At 43.5% G+C, this 21,258-nt stretch overlaps 3 protein-coding genes across 6 annotated transcripts; 1 reads left to right on the top strand and 2 right to left on the bottom strand.

Annotated features, from left to right (window-relative positions):
- Positions 1–57: 57 nt before the first annotated feature.
- On the bottom strand, positions 58–5,024 carry gsdf (gonadal somatic cell derived factor). The gene is made up of 6 exons (XM_037485435.2): positions 4,951–5,024; positions 3,147–3,343; positions 2,492–2,649; positions 2,299–2,391; positions 2,089–2,219; positions 58–1,588 (listed from the first exon to the last, which is right to left on the bottom strand). Exons 2-6 carry the CDS (start codon positions 3,257–3,259, stop codon positions 1,460–1,462), a joined length of 624 nt encoding a protein of 207 aa, XP_037341332.2. The 5' UTR covers positions 3,260–3,343; positions 4,951–5,024; the 3' UTR covers positions 58–1,459.
- Positions 5,025–5,612: 588 nt separating this feature from the next.
- Positions 5,613–11,557, top strand: LOC119226996 (serine/threonine-protein phosphatase with EF-hands 2-like). The gene is made up of 18 exons (XM_062558895.1): positions 5,613–6,184; positions 6,252–6,326; positions 6,704–6,784; positions 6,901–7,247; positions 7,660–7,714; positions 7,839–8,014; positions 8,121–8,235; positions 8,316–8,362; positions 8,436–8,602; positions 8,722–8,758; positions 9,222–9,371; positions 9,531–9,854; positions 9,945–10,130; positions 10,273–10,415; positions 10,508–10,614; positions 10,710–10,873; positions 10,978–11,065; positions 11,167–11,557. The coding sequence occupies exons 4-18, from the start codon at positions 7,179–7,181 to the stop codon at positions 11,391–11,393; spliced, it is 2,055 nt and encodes a 684-aa protein (XP_062414879.1). The 5' UTR covers positions 5,613–6,184; positions 6,252–6,326; positions 6,704–6,784; positions 6,901–7,178; the 3' UTR covers positions 11,394–11,557.
- Positions 11,558–13,381: 1,824 nt separating this feature from the next.
- Positions 13,382–20,866, bottom strand: nup54 (nucleoporin 54). 4 transcript variants are annotated; one of them, XM_062558777.1, is made up of 15 exons: positions 20,754–20,864; positions 20,110–20,223; positions 19,126–19,209; positions 18,839–19,003; positions 18,361–18,447; positions 17,668–17,826; positions 16,921–17,147; positions 16,635–16,822; positions 16,319–16,515; positions 16,121–16,175; positions 15,734–15,827; positions 15,107–15,214; positions 14,789–14,908; positions 14,365–14,475; positions 13,382–13,933 (listed from the first exon to the last, which is right to left on the bottom strand). In XM_062558777.1, exons 1-15 carry the CDS (start codon positions 20,794–20,796, stop codon positions 13,805–13,807), a joined length of 1,881 nt encoding a protein of 626 aa, XP_062414761.1. In that variant the 5' UTR covers positions 20,797–20,864; the 3' UTR covers positions 13,382–13,804. The 4 variants fall into 4 exon arrangements, with proteins under 4 accessions (XP_062414761.1, XP_037339683.2, XP_062414762.1 ...); XM_037483786.2 differs by having other exon boundaries at positions 13,383–13,933; positions 18,968–19,003; XM_062558778.1 differs by lacking the exon at positions 20,110–20,223 and having other exon boundaries at positions 13,383–13,933; positions 20,754–20,866.
- Between the last annotated feature and the right edge of the window lie 392 nt (positions 20,867–21,258).

Genomic DNA, 21,258 nt, shown 5'->3' with positions numbered 1-21,258 from the left:
AATATTTGAAAATCATAGTACACGATAAATGTTGACAGGAGAAAAGAAACTGAGAACTGTCTTTCTATCAATTTTATTCAAACAATGATTCAAAATGTCATAAGCACATTAAAACATTTTATCTTCATGGTATTGATTGAGTCGGGGTGATATATCCGTCCAACAAGTATATTTGTCTATTTGTGAAAATAATCTTTGAAAAACAGAAAAGGTGAGGTAACTTGTAAACTTGTAAAATCATACAACAAAATGAAAAACTCAAACTAATCATGAAAAAGTGGTCAAAGAGACCTATAAGGAGAACAAACATCCAAAAAGAACTACGCAGTTACAAAGGCATATGAATGCACATGTTATGTAAATCAAAATGTAGTATATTGTCAGCCAGGCTTCAATATTCAATTCACACACATCACAGCAAAACACAAAAATGTGATCCTTTCAGTGTGCCAAGACAAACTACTATGACCTTCCTTCTTCTTCTTTTTTCATTGTTTGTGCAGTTAAAGTTTTGGGAAGTTTGCAGGGCCGCATTATCGACTTCATCTCTTCTACTAGTTAAAACATGAAAAGAGAGGAGGCCAATGCCTGTTTATGGAAAAGCACAGATGTTGTGCTTTAAGTTTTAGGTGGAGTGACTTCAGCTTCAACAATCTTCTCTCATTACTCTCCCTGCAAAAAAAAGGCGTGACCTTTAAAATGGCAAACATATACCCAATTTATTAGGGAAACCTTTTTTAAATTTTTTTAATTTGAACTCGGTGAGACTTTTGGGATTGAATTGACTTCTTGCCCATAAGAGGAAATAGCTGTTTCACAAATGAAAGAGGAGACATCCTGCGGGATTTGGCTCTGCAAAGTCTCACATTTTTGAAAGGGAACACTCAGTAACAGTTAGTAGCTTTAAATAGCGCTCTGTAGTCATGCGATTTATTTAAAGATGAACTGGCACTTAGCAGATGAGTTCTCAGATGCACTCCACTTACAGCTCTTGGTGCAAGAGAAATTATTCTAATGCTATTTTACCTACAGAAATGCATTAATGAAAAAACGTCCAAATCGAATTGTTAATTAAGCATAATAGCAACTAAACTCAGCTTGTAATTTCATATGATTAACATGGCATTTAGAAAGCATCATCAGTCACACCATTCAAATCCTAATTGATCACTTTTATGCTTGGCCTGTGGAACGGATCTGCGCTGACACATTCTGGCTAGAATGGAGAAAACAGGAATGCAAAACGGAGTTCTTGGAGAAACTTTGCTTTGGTTCCCACGCTCCGTGTTGCGTACACACAAGAGGCACTAAGAGTCTAAGATAAGTCAAGGGAGAAGAAGATAGGTCAGCAGGTGATGTATGTCCCATATTTTTTTTGTATATTTTGTGTGTTTGCCTGTTTGCCAGGTGGCTCGCCTACTCGGAACTATAAAACAACCTTTTGCTCTCTGCTGCGCGGCTAGAGGAGGTCAACGGGTTTGCAGCCGCAGCTGCGGGTCAGCTGCACGGAGGAGATGACGAGGGTGCTGAATTCGTCCACGTAGAGGACGGGCACCATTTCCTGGGAGATGGGACCACAGCGCGGCACCTGAGGAAGAAAAAGAGAAAACATTTGAATATTTGAATGTGCTCTGGTGGATGATTAATTACTGTGCACCAAAAATAAGGGGTCATATATAACCGAATATTTTCTATCCAATGCCAATGAGATACACAAAAAGTAAGAAACAAAATAACTAATCAGACTTTTCAAAATGTGATGCTAGAACTCACACACGTCGTCTCTGATTGACCGACTTTGTGTCTTAGCTTGCTTTGGGTCAATTTGTGTTGGCAGAAGGAGAAAACAGGCTAATCTATTGGCAGCTGTTTCCCCGCCTTGAACGCACGCAATGGGCTGCGTGTAGCTCCAAGACACTGAGTCTCAGGCACAGTTAGGGGGAAAGTACCTAAGTACAAAGACACCGTACTGGTGTTGTAAGACAAAGAGAGAAAGCACAATGAAAGCATCAATGCTTGTAAATCAGTTATACAATGAAAGCTCATTTGGGATTCACTTCCCGATGTGAACGTCTTAGAGGATTATACCTGTGAGTCAGCCTCCTGGACATTGCCGTGGGTGGATGGACCCTGCACGGGGCTCCCTTCTGGGTCGCAGAGCGCACACTGAACAATGGTCAGGCTGGCAGGATGGAGAACCCAGTTGTCCCATCCCAGATCTTCCAAACACAAGAAGAAGACATTACAGCACATTTCTTTCCCTCGTGTCAATATGCAAGCTCAAACATTGTTGCACACCTTTCACGGAGACCTCCGAGGCCACGGAGCAGCACTTCAGGCTCGTACTGTTGCAAACAGTAGGCGACACAGAGTTGCCAGAAGCCACTGGAGCTGGAAGGACATAGAACACTGGCTTGCAGCTAAGTATTAAACAGACAGAAAACAAGCGCGGGCTCAACAGTGGTTTCTTTGTATTTTGGGTTCCACTCACTTGGTGCGTCCCTGGCGCTGCCAGCGATGGTGCTGAACGTGGTCCTCCATTGCTCTCTGATACCATCCAGCCCACCAGCGGGCAGCTGTGGCTCAGCCTGCAGGTTGAGGAGTCCCAGCAGGGCCTTCCCGATGGACTGCAATGACCCGCCTTGGCAACTGGACAACGTGTGCCTCAAAAGGTTATTTACACAATAGTGCATGCTATTTAAAATATATATATATATATATATATATATATATATATATATATATATATATATATACATATATATATATATAAGGACACACACACAGAAAAAAAATGAAAATCTTTGAAACTTCGCCAAAAAAAGTTAACTGTTAGAATCAAGACCCAAAAAGCTGCAGATGCCAGACCTGCTGTCTCAATACACTCAGCAAGCAAAGAGAGAAAATGTTGCGTTGAATAGGATAGAATGATTCTACTGCTGTAAAACAGAACAATGTGGAACATCTCTGTAAAAAAACCTTACACTGAATCCTACCCGGAATCTAGAACATCCCTGTAAGTCATGTTAAAAAAGGTTTAAGAACAAATACACCTTGTGATCTGTGAGCTGATGCTATTTTTTTTTTTAAAAGAATGGAAAACGCGACGAAAAGCAGAAGATTGCAAAACAAAGTCTGATCCTGACCCGTGACGGGAAACAGCAGAGGGTGAAGGCTCTTCCCTGGATGGCTGCAAGACAAACGCGATCGCCACGGAAGAGCCCAGAAGCATCGTCAGGGCAGAAAACGTAAAGGACATGGTGCACGAGCTGGATGGTCAATCTATAGGTCGACGGCTTTCGGGCCTGGCGGCAGGTTTGAGGCTGTGGTTGGTTCTGTGCTTCTGGTTGGAGGAGGAGATAAGAGTGACCAGGCGGGGGTTTGCTCCACTAGCTATTGTTTGTCGGGGCCTGGGAACCTGGGTTTTTATCTTCCCGTACCCCGGCATGACCTTGGGATTTTTAACATTGTTGTCTTGTCCACCGTTTGTGTGTGAAAGAGAGCGAGGAGGATGAGCCAGGAGAGACGCAAAGGGAGACTAATGGATCCAAGACAAGCAGAATAAGGATGTCACATAGGATCAAACTATCGATTAGTTAGAACGGTGGCGAAAAAACAAACGAGAAATCCACTGATGAATCATGCCTCAATTTCAGCCAACCAGACTTATCGAAATGTTTGCTGAATGTATTGCTTTACAAATTCCCCTCATGCTATCATGGACCCTTAGGGACCAGTGTGATAGGCACAACAAAAATCATTACAAAGCTCATAATGTTCAGCTTTATCTCCATAGAAGGTGCCCATTGACTTGTGTTTATTACTGAGCCGATGTTTAAAGACAGGATACTAAAACAACATTGTAATTATTACATTACATGTCATTTATCTAACACTTTTATCCAAAGCGACTTACATTGCATTTTTAACCCATGGTTTTAACACACAATCATGAACTGAATGCTAAAAAAAATTGTTTAAAAAGTGAAAAACTGTGATTAAATGCTGCGTGAGCTTCCTCCTGCCTTTCATTTGTTATTGATGACGTTCACGCAGTGCAGTTTGTCTATTAAATCATAACTCAAAATCAGTGGCACAGGAATCCTCCCTATAAGCTTGCATCAGCTTTTTTTTTAGAAGCCTGGCTCTCGTTGCATGCAAATGTGTTGTATGGATGAGTCTGTTATTTTTACCTTTTATATTCAAAGTGCATTCTGCTGATGATACTTTTGTTCTGAGGATGAATGCAATCATTTGGTTTGTAATGGTGTGATTTCAAGTGTGGTTTTGCTTTTTTTACTTAAGTGTATATTTGTTAATTCTAGCGGCCGACTAGTGGACTTTAAATATTACAATAGTCTGGATAAGGGATCATTTTAAAATACCTATGAAGAGCTGATAGTATTGCATCATTTATTCAGATATGACTTGTTATGACCTCGTCTGAATATGTCTTCACTGTCAAATCCTTCTTAACCCTAAAGCACTTTATGCATCTATCTCGAATCTATCTTGGAACCCTAACACAAATATGTTGTGCAGGTCTCAACAAAACAGTTCCCCGTTCTTAAAATCTCCCTCAGGTCGACCTCTCAGCTCAACTTTTCACTGCTGGAAAAGTTTCATAAGGCTGCAGAATTTCAGTGCTAATTTCTACGACACGCATAAACATAAACCCATGAAGCCCTATACTGTGAACAAATCCCATTAAAAGACCTAAACCAACAACTAAATAATCATGCTAATAAGCATCGGCTACAAAAACTACAAATTCAAATAGATTTAAAGTCTGCTAGTTGCTTATATGCACTTATTTCTTCAGTGAAAGGCTTTTTTTTCTTAAAGGTTACAATCTTAATTACGCACTTACATTTTTCTGCTATCTTGACTTGCACTAAATAGGCATGTATGCATGTGTGTATGTGCACACACACACACACACACAGGTACCTGAGGTCTCTGTGGGATCCTGCAGCTGTTAACATCCTACAAAGAGTCCTTGAGCATCAGACATCTCCCACCACTTCCTCGCCGTAGTGCCGCTGGGAGTCACACCATCGACAGCTGCTCCTGGCCGCGATCACAAAGGCCCTTCATAAACAGATGAAGGACTGTGGAGGATGCATACAGTACAAAAGGGAACTCCTCACATGTATTTCAACACACAGAAGACATTTTTTTAAAAATGTTGCAGGATTTCATCCGGCACAGATTGAGACGCTACATTAACAGGAATTCACATGCGATATAAGGATAGAGACATATTAAAAAATGTATGAATGCACATTGTGTAGCCTTGTAATCTAATCTAAAGGTTAACTCATTTTACAACACATTGAGCCTTACTTAAAATTTAAACAGCTAATTAGCGCAGGAGCACCAACATATTCAAAATGGATGACTTATTGTTCTTCTATTGTCTACTATTATTTTCATTCTTTAGGCTTCTTTCTTTGCTTGGGATACTAGCAAGGTTGTGAAATTTGGCATGCAAGGATGTGTCGATGGGCGTCAAGGTGTGGAATGAAAAATTTGGCTCGCTAGCGCCCCCTTCTGATTAGCCCCAATATTGGGTTACATCTAGCTGCATGCGATTGGCTTCTTAAATCGGTTGTTCTTAACACTGTAGCAGTGAAAATATACATAAAGGTCAAACAGTTACCCCACTCCATCTCAAATGTTGACATGGAGAAGGCAGGGTTCGAACCACCAGCCCTTCAGTTCCCGGCGCACCCTCTCTACTCCATGTAGCTGTAATATATATATTACCAGAAGACCAAAAATAGGATAACATTTTCATGCAGTTTCATCCATTTCTGTAAGAGTATAATTTATCGCTTGATAAAACATAGTTAAGAAATAGGTCTGTTTGCAGAGACTAGCCTCTGGTGAATTGACTGTTAATGGAGAGAATAATGACGACGTCGTTATGACAACGATGACACGGGTGTTGAGCGGAGGCCAAGCCGACCTCCTTCCAAACGCTGCCCTTTATCAGAGCCTTTATCCGTTTACTCAGCGTAGATGCCAGCTGTAGTAAAGTTTAATCCTTATCCACTTGCATCTTGTTTGGGTTCAGTGATCACTTGTCCTACTCACAAGCCTTCAGTGTGTGAGTTGGTGATGGATGAGAGTCTGTGGCAGCACGGAGGGGACGTTCCATGACAACACTGCGGCCAGCTCGGTAAATGGAAAAGTCTAAACAATAAGGCATGCTTCATTTCTGATTCGTTTTTTTTTCCTTCTTAAAGAAACAAAACAACAAGGTTTCCTTAAAGGCGCAGAAGAGGTGAACGGAAGTGATGACATAAAGGGAACGAGGCCAGGTAAGGTTCTTTTTGGGTGAATCCAGTTCTTTGTTTATATTTGGCTGTCGATTCTTTAGTATTTTAATTAGGTTCGCTAACACCTACTTTTAATAGGCCCTTTTTATATTAAATCAAAAGTGGTCATTGGTTATTCTATCCATATGTTCACCATTGTGTTGTAAAACATCAGGTAATTATGACTGATGGGAATGATTTCTCCAAATGATTGAATTTGTTAATGCTGAAGGCCTTTAACAAACATGTTTACAGTAAATACATATGTATCATTATGTAGACTAAGAGAAATGTGTTATACTGTTCAAAGAAATATGTTATTGCATCATTCGGAAGTTGCAAAACCCACTGATCTGATTTCTCTTGCTCACTCGTGAAAGTGTCTCGACTGTGACAACCTTAAAGGGTCATGGGATGTGGAATGGGAAAATCTGAGCTACAGCTGCAAAAAGTTGACAGAGGTGTGGGCATCATCCAAATCATTCTTGTTTATTATAGACGTTTTAAAAGAAAGCGTTATTTATTCATTTATTTGCAATAATTTAACGTCAGTATCATTGCCATCTTTCATTTTCAGTGACCATCTCAGTTCCGGGTAAATATAAATTTTATTCCAACACATCGTCGGTATCAGTTCAGCGTCTCACGCCGTTTGCTAACTTTCTCTAACAAATGTCCTTGCACTCTGTGAAGCTGCCACCGGTAAGTCGACCCGTCTCGATTTGACATGGTGCCTGTAGTGTGGTGGAGAGAAAAAGGTTCAAAAGGTGTGTCCTCCTCCTCTCCCGCTCTTCAGCGATCAGAGCGGCTCTGTTGATCCAGCGCTGGTACCGCCAGTACGTTGCCCGTCTGGAGATGAGACGCAGGTGCACGTGGAACATCTTCCAGTCTATCGAATATGCAGGAGAGCAGGACCAGATCAAGGTGCTCTGTGACACGACTATTGGCCACGTCAGTCTGTCGAGGACAAATCTCAACGACTATTGGAGGTGTTTCTATGAGGTTCAGGCTCCCCGGAGGATGAAGCCTTTTCCTCTAGCGTTACAATGAGGCGGAATGAATGACTTTGCTACATTTGTGGTACCCAGAGGATGAATTGTAATAGATGTAGTGTTCCTTTAACTTCTAATTCAGCCCACCGATTGGTGAAAATGTATTTGTGTAGATTACTTTTGTTTATGACCACATATAAGAATCACATTCTCACCAGCCTCAGCTGTCACTTTGACTTTAACACCAATGAGAACACGTTGATGAGCACTAACGTGATCGCTTGCACTTATAATTCAGTCATTCAGTCTTTTCTATGACACTGTGTTCTCTCCCTTCTCTTCAGCTCTACAATTTTTTTGGCTTCTTGATGGACCACTTCACCCCGGCCAGCAGTGAAAGTAAGACTCCTGTTTACTTTGAGCGAGCGAGCTAAGCTGAGCTCCGCCGGCTCACTCTCAGATGAAAGAAAACATACTTTCTTCTACCGCACTGATCCACCGTTCCTCCCTTCCCCTCACGCAGGAAATCTAATATCTCACATCTTTCGAAAGAATGAACTCTGCAGAGACGCAGAGTGGGAGAGACAGTTCTGCTACAAGAGCATCGAAGTGAGCGCCAGCTGCACCGGCCCCCATCTGACCTTCCCCATGACCTTCTGCGGGGTGTCTCAGCTGGTGGAGGCCTTCAAGCACAAACAAGTAAGTGCAGAGGCCCCCGTCATGCACACACACACCAAGGGAGATGCTCGAAAGCAGATGCGAGCACATTGCGGTGGCCTTTTTCTGCTTGTTCTTTTCCCAGTAGCAGCTCCATGCTCGATATGTTCTGCAGCTTCTTGGAGAAACTTGGAGGCTTCTACGAATTCTTCCAAACATCAGTCACATTTCTTGCTGCCGCTCCAAGCCGATCACCATATGCGGTACGCAGCGGCGAGCTCTTCCTGCACTTTACGGCACTCGAGGTGCACATGATGTTAATGCCTGATGTATCCCTTCCCAGGGGATTTACACGGGCAACTTGAGGACCTGCTGTTGATTTTCTATAAGGTACGCGCATCATTAAAAATTGCATCGTCAGACAGGTGTGCGTTCATTTTGATTAACAACTCGACCCATCCAGAACGGTTTGCCGTCCTGCGAGAAGCCGTACGTCTTCAACGGCGACTTTGTGGACCGCGGTAAAAACTCCTTAGAAATCCTGCTCATCCTGTTTGGGTTCCTGCTGGTCTATCCCAACGACGTCCATCTAAACAGAGGGAACCACGAGGACCACATTGTTAACCTCAGGTAAGCTGCTCTGTTGCTTTTACTACTTTGTGTCCATATGCTCATACTGTAGATCTTCATGCAATTGTTCATCGATGATGTTCACACTAATATTGTTTCTTCCTGTGTGTTTGTTCCAGATATGGTTTCACTAAAGAAGTTTTGGGCAAATATAGGGTATGTTTACAGTGCACATTTTGCTTCAACTTAATTATTATCGTGCTTTCAGACAAATTTAAACTCAGATGGACAAACTTTTCCTATCCAGTACTTAAGAAAAGTGTAATTATGAAATCCTTCATTACGCATTTTGCATTCCAAATATTAGTTTAGTAAAACCAACAAAGTAATTGAGGTATTACACATAATGCAAATGGATACTGTCTGTGTTTTACTGTTACATATTGCATTGTTGCATTATTGTTAGATTGATTTAATTTTAAGGCTGAAGCTGGTCGACTTTATGGTAGCACCTCGACCTGTGATTAACACAAAGGTGTGTGTGTGTGAATCAGAATCAGGTGTGTTGGACAATTATGTAAAAATATTTGAATTTCATGGGGGTACTAGACAAGTTAGGGAGTCCCTGGCTCACTAAGTTGCGAGTGTGTATGTCACCACACCTTGACTGGGTCTGCAGGCGCACGGCAAGACGATCCTAAAGCTCCTCCAGAAGATTTTCAGCTGGCTGCCTCTGGCCACGGTGATTGACAACAAGGTGCTGATTGTGCACGGCGGGATCTCCGACGCGACGGACCTTGGCGTGATCGCCCGGGTGGACAGGCACAAAGTAAGAGAGACCCTCCAGGTCAATAGAATCTGTGTATTTGGGGAAATGTGCAGACTGCAAAGCCAGAAACATCCTCAACGGTCACCACACACACACACACACACACACACACACACAACATCAAGTGTATCTGACCCGTGCACGTGTGAATGTGTGCAGTACGTGTCGGCCCTCAGGCCCCCCGAGGCCCACGCGCCGAGCAGCAGGAGCGGCGAGGAGGCCGGGGGGCCAGCGGAAGGCCGGCGCCGGGTGCGCTCTCTGACCCACCAAGGCTCGCCGACGGCCCGCATGCGCAAACTGCCGCGCCGCTCCCTCCACGGCGCGCCCGCCGGCGGTCAGCCCAACGGGTCGGTGGAGGAGGAGCTGAAAAGGAGGCGCAGGCAGGCCGGGTTTGACCAGAGCTACGGCCAGGTGAAGAAGGGGTCCGACTCAGACCCGGAGTCCGGACAGGCAACGGGGAAAGACGTGGATGAGTGGAAACAAGTAACTTGCAGGAAGAGTATGCACACGCAATCCTGCCCCATGATGCATCACGGTTTTAACGTCACGTGACCTTTGCTGCGTGCCACCCAGATAGTGGACGTGCTGTGGAGCGACCCGATGCCCCAAAACGGCTGCGTTCCCAACGAGGTGCGAGGCGGGGGCTGCTACTGGGGGCCCGACGTCACCGAGGAAGTGCTGCGAAGACACGACCTCCAGCTGCTCATCCGCTCCCATGAGTGCAAACAGGACGGCTACGAGTTCTGCCACAACCGCAGGGTGAGTCGCAAAGCAAGGAGTTCAGGCGGGAAAAAAAAAGATTTTGAAGCAACTCGTAACTCACAGCAGGAGATGAAAAAGAATTTCAGAATTAAATCAGAGGGGGATGAGAAATCAGCTCAGTGACTTCTGCTGCATTCAGGTGCTGACTATATTCTCGGCGTCCAACTACTACGAGGTGGGCAGCAACAGAGGAGCCTACATCAGAATGGGACCCGATCTGGTTCCTCACTTCATTCAATACCAGGCCAGCAGGACGTGCAGAGAGCTCACCCTGAGACAAAGGTAAATGGCAAAATGTGGTTAAGCGGACGGTGATCTCCAAAGAGTCATGGCGCAGAGGTCAGAATGCTTTCCTCCACCTGCTCTTCGTCAAGTGTCGGGTGGACAGAGAGGTCGGCCCTGCGAGCTCTGAGGGAACAGCTGTTCGTGCACAGGTCCGACCTCATCGGTGCCTTCCGGGAGTTCGATCCCAACGACAAAGGTACTGAGCAGCAGGGATGAACATGACAACGCTCGGTTCGCACTAAGGGCCAGTGCATCACAGTGCACGCCTCCGTCTGTGTGTGTGTGTGTCAGGGCTCATCTCTCTGACGCACTGGGCCAGCGCCACGGAGAGAATCCTTAATCTGGGTCTTCCCTGGAGGGTGTTGCGGCCTCAGCTCGTCAGCAGCACCGAGCACGGCATGGTGGACTACCAGCAATGGATCAGGGAGCTCTCCATCACCGAGCCCAAGCTGGAGGTCAGGTCTTTAACACAAACACACACACACACACACACACACACACACACACACACACACACACACACACACACACAAAATACTGATTGTTCAGTCTCTTTTAGATCTCAGATAACAGCATCCTGGAGACTATGTACAAAAACCACTCCAACCTGGAAACCATCTTCCGCATCATAGACACAGATAACTCAGGTCAGTAGGGACAGTTGAGCTATAAGGGTAATCATTTATGAGTCAATCCAACTGCGTAAAAGGACTGTGTACCACACCGCCCCTCCTCTGCTTCTTTCTAGGTTTGATTTCTTTCGAGGAGTTTCGTCAGACTTGGAAACTCCTGAGCTCTCATCTGAAGACGGAGATCAGCGACAAGGCCATCGCAGACTTGGCCCGCAGCATCGACTTCAACAAGGACGGCAGCATCGACATCAACGAGTTCATGGAGGCCTTCCGGCTGGTGGACGTCTCTGCACATACCGGAGGGCCTGGACGAGGAGCTGGAGCTGCTGACTCATTTCCCTGAATAAATACCCGAGGGCCAAAAAACATCAGCCAATCGACACGTGCAAATCTAGAAAGGTCTTTTCATCCCCTCACATTATCTGCCCTTTTATAAAATATCATTAAGAGAGTGTTGATGTATCTCATGGAGTTCTATGTATAACTTAATGATCGGCCTGGTTGATTATAAATAAAACTTAAAAAAAACAAAAAAAAAACATGAAGCCTGCTTTTCTTGATGAGAGCATTGTTGACCATTTGGGGAAAAAGAAAGACAAGCATTATACATATACACTCACCGGCCACTTTATTAGGTACACCATGCTAGTAACGGGTTGGACCCCCTTTTGCCTTCAGAACTGCCTCAATTCTTCGTGGCATAGATTCAACAAGGTGCTGGAAGCATTCCTCAGGGAGTTTGGTCCATATTGACATGATGGCATCACACAGTTGCCGCAGATTTGTCGGCTGCACATCCATGATGCGAATCTCCCGTTCCACCACATCCCAAAGATGCTCTATTGGATTGAGATCTGGTGATTGTGGAGGCCATTTGAGTACAGCAAACTCATTGTCATGTTCAAGAAACCAGTCTGAGATGATTCCAGCTTTATGACATGGCGCATTATCCTGCTGAAAGTAGCCATCAGAAGTTGGGTACATTGTGGTCATAAAGGGATGGACATGGTCAGCAACAATACTCAGGTAGGCTGTGGCGTTGCAACGATGCTCAATTGGTACCAAGGGGCCCAAAGAGTGCCAAGAAAATATTCCCCACACCATGACACCACCACCACCAGCCTGAACCGTTGATACAAGGCAGGATGGATCCATGCTTTCATGTTGTAGACGCCAAATTCTGACCCTACCATCCGAATGTCGCAGCAGAAATCGAGACTCATCAGACCAGGCAACGTTTTTCCAATCTTCTATTGTCCAATTTCGATGAGCTTGTGCAAATTGTAGCCTCAGTTTCCTGTTCTTAGCTGAAAGGAGTGGCACCCGGTGTGGTCTTCTGCTGCTGTAGCCCATCTGCCTCAAAGTTCGACGTACTGTGCGTTCAGAGATGCTCTTATGCCCACCTTGGTTGTAACGGGTGGTTATTTGAGTCACTGTTGCCCTTCTATCAGCTCGAACCAGTCTGGCCATTCTCATCTGACCTCTGGCATCAACAAGGCATTTCCGCCCACAGAACTGCCGCTCACTGGATGTTTTTTCTTTTTCGGACCATTCTCTGTAAACCCTAGAGATGGTTGTGCGTGAAAATCCCAGTAGATTAGCAGTTTCTGAAATACTCAGACCAGCCCTTCTGGCACCAACAATCATGCCACGTTCAAAGTCACTCAAATCACCTTTCTTCCCCATACTGATGCTCGGTTTGAACTGCAGGAGATTGTCTTGACAATGTCTACATGCCTAAATGCACTGAGTTGCCGCTATGTGATTGGCTGCTTAGAAATTAAGTGTTAACGAGCAGTTGGACAGGTGTACCTAATAAAGTGGCCGGTGAGTGTATATATATATATATATCTATATCTATCTATCTATATATATATGTGAAGGTGGCGCTTTAATAGTTAGTAAAAGCTTTATCTCCTGTCATTTATAAACACTGGCAACATTTCTTTATCGGTCAAATTTTGCATGGCTGCATCTTTTTCTGCAAAACTAAATGACTAAAGTCATCATCAGTCACTACTTCCAGTGTTTCTACTTTGGATTTGAAGAACTCCCTTATTCAGAGCCTCGGGATATCGGTGACTCTGCTGCACGAGGGGATATAATCTTTTTGGAAGCTGCTTAATCAGTTCAACTGCCAATCAGTCCGAATCCAGGACATGAATCCGATCAACTTGAGCCCTACTTTGATGAGATGTTGAAAAGGGCTTGTCTAAAAAAGGTAAACACCGGTGACGATAGATGTCCCATATTAGTACCAAAAGTATCTTCAGATCAAAAACAAGATGCAGATAGATGGGGAAGAAAGTGGTAAAATAAAACCTTTACATTACGGTTTCAATTTAAATGAAGTTTATTAACATTCTGACATCATAAAAAACAAAATACAGAGATGTATTTACAATGTATTCAAAGACAGCGCACACTCAGCCCTACGGTTTGTTTACTCGTCAGCCACAACCATCGTCTCATTTCCATAATCTGCTTTAACAAAAGGTGAAGCCAGCTATTATTAGACGATGTTGAGTTTTTATGTTAAGCTCCTCCTGTCAGTCTGGAAAGCGCAGATTAAGCAGACATTTTTTTTGTTGGTAGTGGGGCAAAGTCGTGTTAAAAATAACGAAATGGTCTCAAAGGATAAATCCTATACCATCACATAAAAAAGGACAAAGCGACCCGTATAGGTGAGGATTGATTATTGAGTCAGAACCTAATATACGTGTGTGTGTGTGTGTGTGCGTTGGTTGGGGAGACTCAGCTCAGAATGCCTCCTTTCATGTGTCCACTGTCACTCAGCCCGTGCTCTATGAGTTTGATGTCTTCCAAGTCATCTTTGATGACGCTGATCAAATGACTTAAACCGTCCTGCTGCTGTTTCAAGTGCTGAAAGGGACAGACGAGGAAGGTGTGTGAGTTATTGTACAAAATCTATAAATCTTTTCCAAGAACTGCTGTGGTCTAGAAAAGTAAATTCCCCAAACTTCTTTTATGAGGGACACACTTTTTGAAAATTTCCATTAACGAGACCACATGTAAGCATTTAACCGGCGTTTCCCCTCTACAGGAAAACAAACAGAATGTATGATAGAATTTCATATTAGATTCAACGTCCTAAATTGGCTACAAATGATCACAACAGTACGAACATTCATAGTCTCCCCCGTGTGGCTCAAAGGTGTCCTGCAGATAATAAAGCAGGAAATGATTTAATAAATTTAATAAAACGTGAGAAGGACTGGTTCTGAGAACTGGCACGGGAAATAAAAGGCCCGGATGTTAAAATAAGATTCATTGTGTGCAAGTACCCAACTCACTTGTTTGATTTCCCTGAGCAGGTCTGCATCAACACTGTAGCGCTCCTCTGATCTCGCAGCCCCGAAGTGATTCTGCATCCGGATTTGGGACATTAATTCATTCAAACGACCCTGGAAGAAAAGCCATCACAAACACAGTGAAACTTCGGATTGATCTTGAAGCTCACTGTGAACAAAGGTCATTTTTAAAAGACTGCATAAATGTCATGATTCGGAATTAAGAACTATTATTAAGAAATATTAGTAACACGTAGAAGAGCTGTCTCCACTGGAGGGTTACATTTCAAAGTACTGCGAAGAACACCAAAAAGAAAAATAATCAGTCCTGTAACAGCATCCTCGTTGTAACAACAGTGTTCGGTGTCGTTTCACTAAACTGCTTCTTATTCCCAAAATAAACTCAATAAAGTTTAGACAAACTTGCCTTGAACTGTGTGGGGGCATTTAGTTCAGAGTGAATGGTGTCCAGCTGCACCCTCAGGTGCTCCTCATCCACTTGGATAGCATACCCACTTTTCCTCTGAATTTCCTGTTTGATTAGCACCTGCCAGGAAAACAGGGATGTAGGAGGAGATAAAAAGGTGAGTAATCCTGGCGGAGAAACGATAAAACAGGGAAAGACACAGACAGTGCCAGGGCATTCATTCAAACTCTATGAAATATGGAGATGGTATTCATCACAGGTCATTTCAACCCAAAACACACTATCACTGAACAAAGGCAGATCGGCGAGGCAGCTAACCTGCAGCACCCTGTGAGAGAGATCCATCAGCTTCCTCTTGTACTGGGCTATTTTAGCCACTGTGGTCGCCTGGTTCTTCTGGAGGTCACTGATGTCACTGGATATAATCTGCATGTCGGAAAGCGTGTGTAAACGTGAGTAAGAAGAGGAGGGAGGGAATTTATCATGTTAAGCAATCCTGCACAGATTTCAAGATATATACATATTGTTTTTATGTTGAAAAAAAAAAAAAAAAAGTTATGTACTTTTGATATTTCTCTGAGCAACATAATAAAATAGAACATGATTTATCATTTCCCACATGTTAGGTGTTGTATTTGGTTGTAATATCGGCAAGTTGCTTTTGATAGACCCAATTTACAAGAGTGTTAATATCCTGAAATACAAAGCACAGATGCTTGTATAGCCTATATATAGTATTTCCCTCCTTATTTACTCTAAGGTCAACACTTGCAGCTGTATTTGTAATAGTAATGTCAGCCGTAAACAACCTGCTATCATGAATAGGACATCTGTGGACTCTGTCCTTGGCACCACAACATTTGTTTCAAATTCCTGCCGGTAATCAGCACATTGCCCATGCCTTTTGGCAAAAGAAAGGCGGGAACAGGCAGTGTTTCCACTTACATCCACTCTGGTCTGGTGCTGTTTGTTCATCTGATCCTGGATTTGCAGCCTGCGAAAAAGCTCCTTGAAACCCACCATGGGCACTGGTATTAACCTGGTGAAGCACATCATATAAAACTATTAAATCACAACAAGACTGAGCACATTAAGTCAAGATGTATTCTTTTATGTTGTAAGCCACAAAGATAGAAGATGTGCCAATTTTGATATGGCTTATGGTTATTAGATACAGCCTAAACTGGTTGAGGTTGTATCATATATTTGGTACAATAATGTGCACGCTAGTCAAAATGTGAAATTCTACACAGAAAAATCTCAAATATCTACCAGTCTTTAATTCCTATGGCAATATATGTGGAATCAGACAGATGTTCTACACAAACGTACTTCTCTGGGTCCGGGTTGTCCACCTTAGCCTGCTCCCAAATAATGGGGTCCACTCCTGAGTGAAAAGACACAACAGTCTCAGAAGTAAATCACACACGCACGTCCCCCCCCCCCCCCCCCACAAAAAAAGCTGGAGCTGGAGAATGCACACTGGAGTTCAGCGAGAGGACGGCACAAAATGTGCATGCACTCGCCTACCTGCAGGTGCGTTTTGAAGCAGCTGCTTGAGTTGAGCCGGAGACAGCTCTGTGCGTGCCACGGACATGACCACGCCGATCTGCGTGAGCTGGACTTTGACGTTGGCCTGCTCCAGATAACTGAACAGCGTGGTGGCGGGGATGCGCTTGGAGGTGCCATTGGGAGAACGCTCCACCACATAAACGATCACCTCGGTCCTAAGACACGGGAACAAGTCCGCACATTTGTTTACAATCAATCATACAGTATATCCATTCCAATTTCTACACACTCAATGTCTCTTCTGAAAGTCATTAGGGAGCCATGGATGACTTACTGGTCATTGGGCAGAGCTTTGACGCCGTCCACATTGACAGTGAGGGTCTGGTTGTTTCCCAGGACTTTGTGGAGGGACTCCACCAGTGGCTGCTGCTGAGCTCGCACATCAGCTTCCTTTCTATTAAAAAGCAAGACCACCAAACCATCCTCATCCTTACTCACTGGGACACAGCTGTAGCCGACCGCCTGGTGAATAAAACAAAACAGGACTACGATTTGATGTTCATATTCAAAAAGGAACTCTACAGCACACCTGAGCCCTCAAACTAAGTATCCACCATTACCTTGAATCTGCAGAAAGGGTTCTCTTGGCTGAAGTCAACGGGTTGGTTGTTGTTGCTGTAGTAGCCCTTCCCAGTGCCCCAGTAGGCCTGCAACTGGTTCCACTTGGCTAAAATGGAGTCACGCTCATCTCCCAACAAAGTGGGAGCTGAAAGAGCAGTGACCTGCTGGTAGAGCAGGGTGGGCTGAGCCTGACCCTGTAGCTGGGCCTGCTGGCCAAACAAGCCCCCTAAAAGGTGTAGGGAGAGGAAAATGACACGTTAGAGTGTCCTATTCTTTACGTGAGGAAAAACTACTGACCCAATGACTGAGTTTATATTTAAATGAAAATCTAACAATTTTTTCCAAATGTATTCACTAATTGCAGTCGTTTATTTGTGCTTCAGATGCACACTGTTGGACTGATGATGTTAGAGCTGAAATATGTAACTGCCTGCTTGTTGTCGCCCTCTGCAGTGATAAGAGGTGCACAGCACATGGGTACAGGAGCTGTGCATGATGTGGGTCAGCTTTCTGTGTTAGAAAACCCTGCAAAAACTTGATACTGCTGCACATCCACTTGATTGTGATACGAGGCCATTCAAACATGGTGTTTCAAGGGAATACTTAAATGTACCAATTAATCAGTCATTTACTATTTTAAAAATAAATAGATTTTGTGTTCAGACTCAAAAGTCTTCTTTGGATCATAATTTCCTACTCGTCACATGGAAACACTTAGACGGTTATCTGGAAAGACAAGCTCTCACCTGGCTGCTGCTGAGCTGGCTGGATATTAAAGCCTCCAAACCCACCGAGGCCAGTTGTTCCTAGCCCAGTTCCAAATCCCGTTGCCCCTGCAGCGGTCCCAGCGCCAAGCCCAGAGGAGAACCCAAAACCTTTGTTCTGCGTGTTACCAAACAGGCCTCCTAAAGCAGAAGATTGAGCAAACACAGTAAGAACATATGGACAGTAATGCTATTCAATTCCAGTGTAAAGTGTATTGATGAGTGTAGATTTTACAGCCTTTGTTGCCATGCCAACACAAAACGGGAGAGTTTAGAAAACTCAAGTTTTTTGGAGTTTATTTCCATTTTCTAACTTTTTTCCAAAACATTACGATACTTAATTATTAACCGTAATCTACATTAGGCTTCCTACGGGAGTTTATCCTTTATATGCACCAAACCACAGTGAATACACATTGAAAATGACAATGGCCACATTGAAACACACCAGAACCCTAAGCCGTGGTCACAGAACAGTAACGGCATCAACACATTTGTAAAAAAAAATGTTTTTGCATCACAGAGTAGTAAAGATATTAGTTTCAGAATTTAGCGAACTGATTCATATTTCTACAACCGGTCTTTGATAACAGTTGGGAAAAACTGGAGAACATCCTCATTATAAAAAATAGAAAACGGAATACATTTTTTTTTTATATGAGCAACACTGCTGACCTGCAGTGTTGGCAGGACCAGCAAAGCTAAATGTGGACCCTGGTGCAGCAGCAGTTGTTGTAGTTGTCCCAAAGCCACCAAATGTGCCTGGAAAACAAAGCAAATCATGCCTAATGAAATGAAGGAGGTTAAAATAAAGGTAAGATCAAAACAAGGAAGAAATACATTAATTAAATTGCTGACTAATTGCACAAGACAAAAATCTGAGGTTTGACTTTAACATAAAGGAAAACTGAATTTGATTTCCCTCTAGCATTGCTCATCGGTCAGAAGGTAAAAATGTACACAAATCAGAACAGATAATCCAACGAGTCTCCTCATGCAAATTAAAATAAATGCACAAAACTTGAGACAACCAACATGGCAAAAGATACTGATAGATACAAAAGATGCTGCACCACATTGATGGGAAGATGGATGAAAATGTGTGTTTACAGACACAGAGTGTACTGATTAATTAATTACAAAGGTCAACTACCTGTGCTAGCCAGGCTATTCCTAAAATTGAAAACAGTGCCAGTGGTGGTTGCTGTACCAAAGCACCCCACATTAAAGCTGACTGCTGCTGGGTTGGCATTTAAACCAAACCCCCCAAAACTAAACCCACCAGCCGTGGTGCTTCCAGCTCCCAGCCCCCCAAATCCTGCAGCCAGCGGAGGCAGGCAGCGAGAGAGAGAGAGAGAGAGAGAGAGAATAACACAGAGGAGTTAAATGAAGAAAGGTCAGACTTGAATGAGCTAATTACTACAAAAAGATGTATCTTACCAGTGTTGGTGGAGCCAAAACTAAATCCTGTGGCCGGTGCGGCAGCAGTAGTGGCGGCTGCCCCAAAACCAGGGGCTGTCAGAGCTAGAATGAAAAAGCAGACACAAGAAAAAGGCCGACAGTTAAACCGACAGCCAGATTTGGTTACAACAACCATTCACAAAACTACATGCAAAACCTTTTTGTATACAAGAAACTGAAAATACAGAAAGCCATTCATCTTCATACGGTTTAAATACTTATTTTAATAAAAGGTACTCTTATCTGATAATACATACCGGACTATTTTTCATTTTCTTTCTAAATTGAGTGTAAATAACAATTTTCTGTGTTTTCATTCATGCCTCGTGCTACCAACTGAGTCCACAACAGAAGCAATTCTAGTTTGCACAACCGATAAACACATTTCCTATAAAAACACACAGGAGACACAATAATTATTTTAGAAAGTTACATCAGATTTTAACAAGTTATCTTACATTACAAAAACAGGTTGGTGGAGCTTCAGTAACGCTTAATTATCTAGACAAAAAAATTTGAGGGAGGATGGAAGCAAGTATGGTAGATGTTATGTGTACAGAATTAACAACATAACAGATTTACAAAATAGTGAGCAAAACAAATTACATATTGCTACCTGTATATCAATTTACAGATGCAAAATGACCAATTATTAATAAAGTATCCCACAGCTCACTTGCCCATCAATTTGACATTCTTTTAATTTCATCCTCAACCTAAATTAACCCGAACCCTATAGGATGTGGGGACCACCATTAGGTAAAGTTCTCCAAATTCTCATTTTGGACCCCCAAAAAACTGCTCCAACGCAGGTGGCTGCGACCCTCCCAAACCAACGGAAGCGGTTAGATCTGCCGCAATAACGGCGACCAACAGCCCAGTGGAGGCGGGTGGGATGACTGTGGCTCCTAGTTGGGGCGCGGGGCCCCCGCCCTGCGATGAGGGTCACATCTCTGGACTTACTGCCGAATCCGGATGCGGCGGTGGTTGTGGTGGTGGCTGCGGGGCCAAAGCCAAACGCTGCCGTTGATGCGGTGGGTTTGGCACCAAATGAACCGAAAGAAAACCCGGACGTGCCTTCACATGAACATAAGAGAGTGCGGTGAGTGTTGGGTGTCCTGACAGCAACGTTAAGGTACAACTACAATAGATTTAGCAGGCTGCGAAATAATTTTGGTTAAAAGAAAGAAAAAAAGGACCGTCTGGATGAGGTGAACTTTGAGAGTTAACGCTCACGTTACTCGTTAGCCAAAATAGCTAATGTTAGCCAAATGCTGTTGCGATAGCAACAATATGTAAGTTAACGTTAACCGTTACAGTGACGTTAATGTAACTTTTACGTTGACTGACACACGAGTGCTGTTTCACTGAAGCAAACTTTGACATTAAAGCGAGGTATAGTCACACAATATTATAGTTGTAACGTTAAAGAAGCATTATTGTGATTCCATCGTCATGACTGCTACTTGACGTGAGCTCAGAGGGCATCGGTTGACTATTTCTTTCTAATGTACACACACAAATGTAACACTATCGGGACAATGTGAAACTGGCATTGTTTGATTCTCATTTTAAATACTCCCAACACTCAATTAAAATATCCTTACTTGCAGCTGGGTTACTCGTGGCTCCGCCAAAACTGAACGCCATGTTGGATGTTTTCAGACGCAGGCGGTTCTTCGTCTTCTTCTTGTTGAGGCTCAGCGGTGATCATCCGACGCAACGACGCAACAGCGCCACCTGCAGTCTGTACGAGGGAACGTTACTAATGGTGCGGCCAGACTAAAGAGAGGAGCGCATTCATCCCAGCAGATACAATGGCGGGTCACAGTAGGGTGAAAGCTAAATTAATTATATATTATTGATGAAGTCTTGTAAGTGAAATAGTCAATGTATGTGTCTTAAAAGCAAGCAACAGATGAATAGTAGATCTCACAGAGAGCCCAATTTGTCTGTATTTTTCTGATTTAGGGTTATACTGGAGTTTAAGTGGCGTGGACTACCCCTCTTTTGTAATTTAATCCTGTAATAATTCATACAATGCCAGTAAGATTTTAACTTCAAACTAATTTTAGTTAAGGGTCCACAAACGGCCTATCTTAATCTCAAGTG

The sequence above is a fragment of the Pungitius pungitius genome, chromosome 18 (genome assembly GCF_949316345.1).
Source record: "Pungitius pungitius chromosome 18, fPunPun2.1, whole genome shotgun sequence".
NCBI lineage: Eukaryota > Metazoa > Chordata > Actinopteri > Perciformes > Gasterosteidae > Pungitius > Pungitius pungitius.
This window is presented reverse-complemented; position numbering and strand designations above follow the sequence as displayed.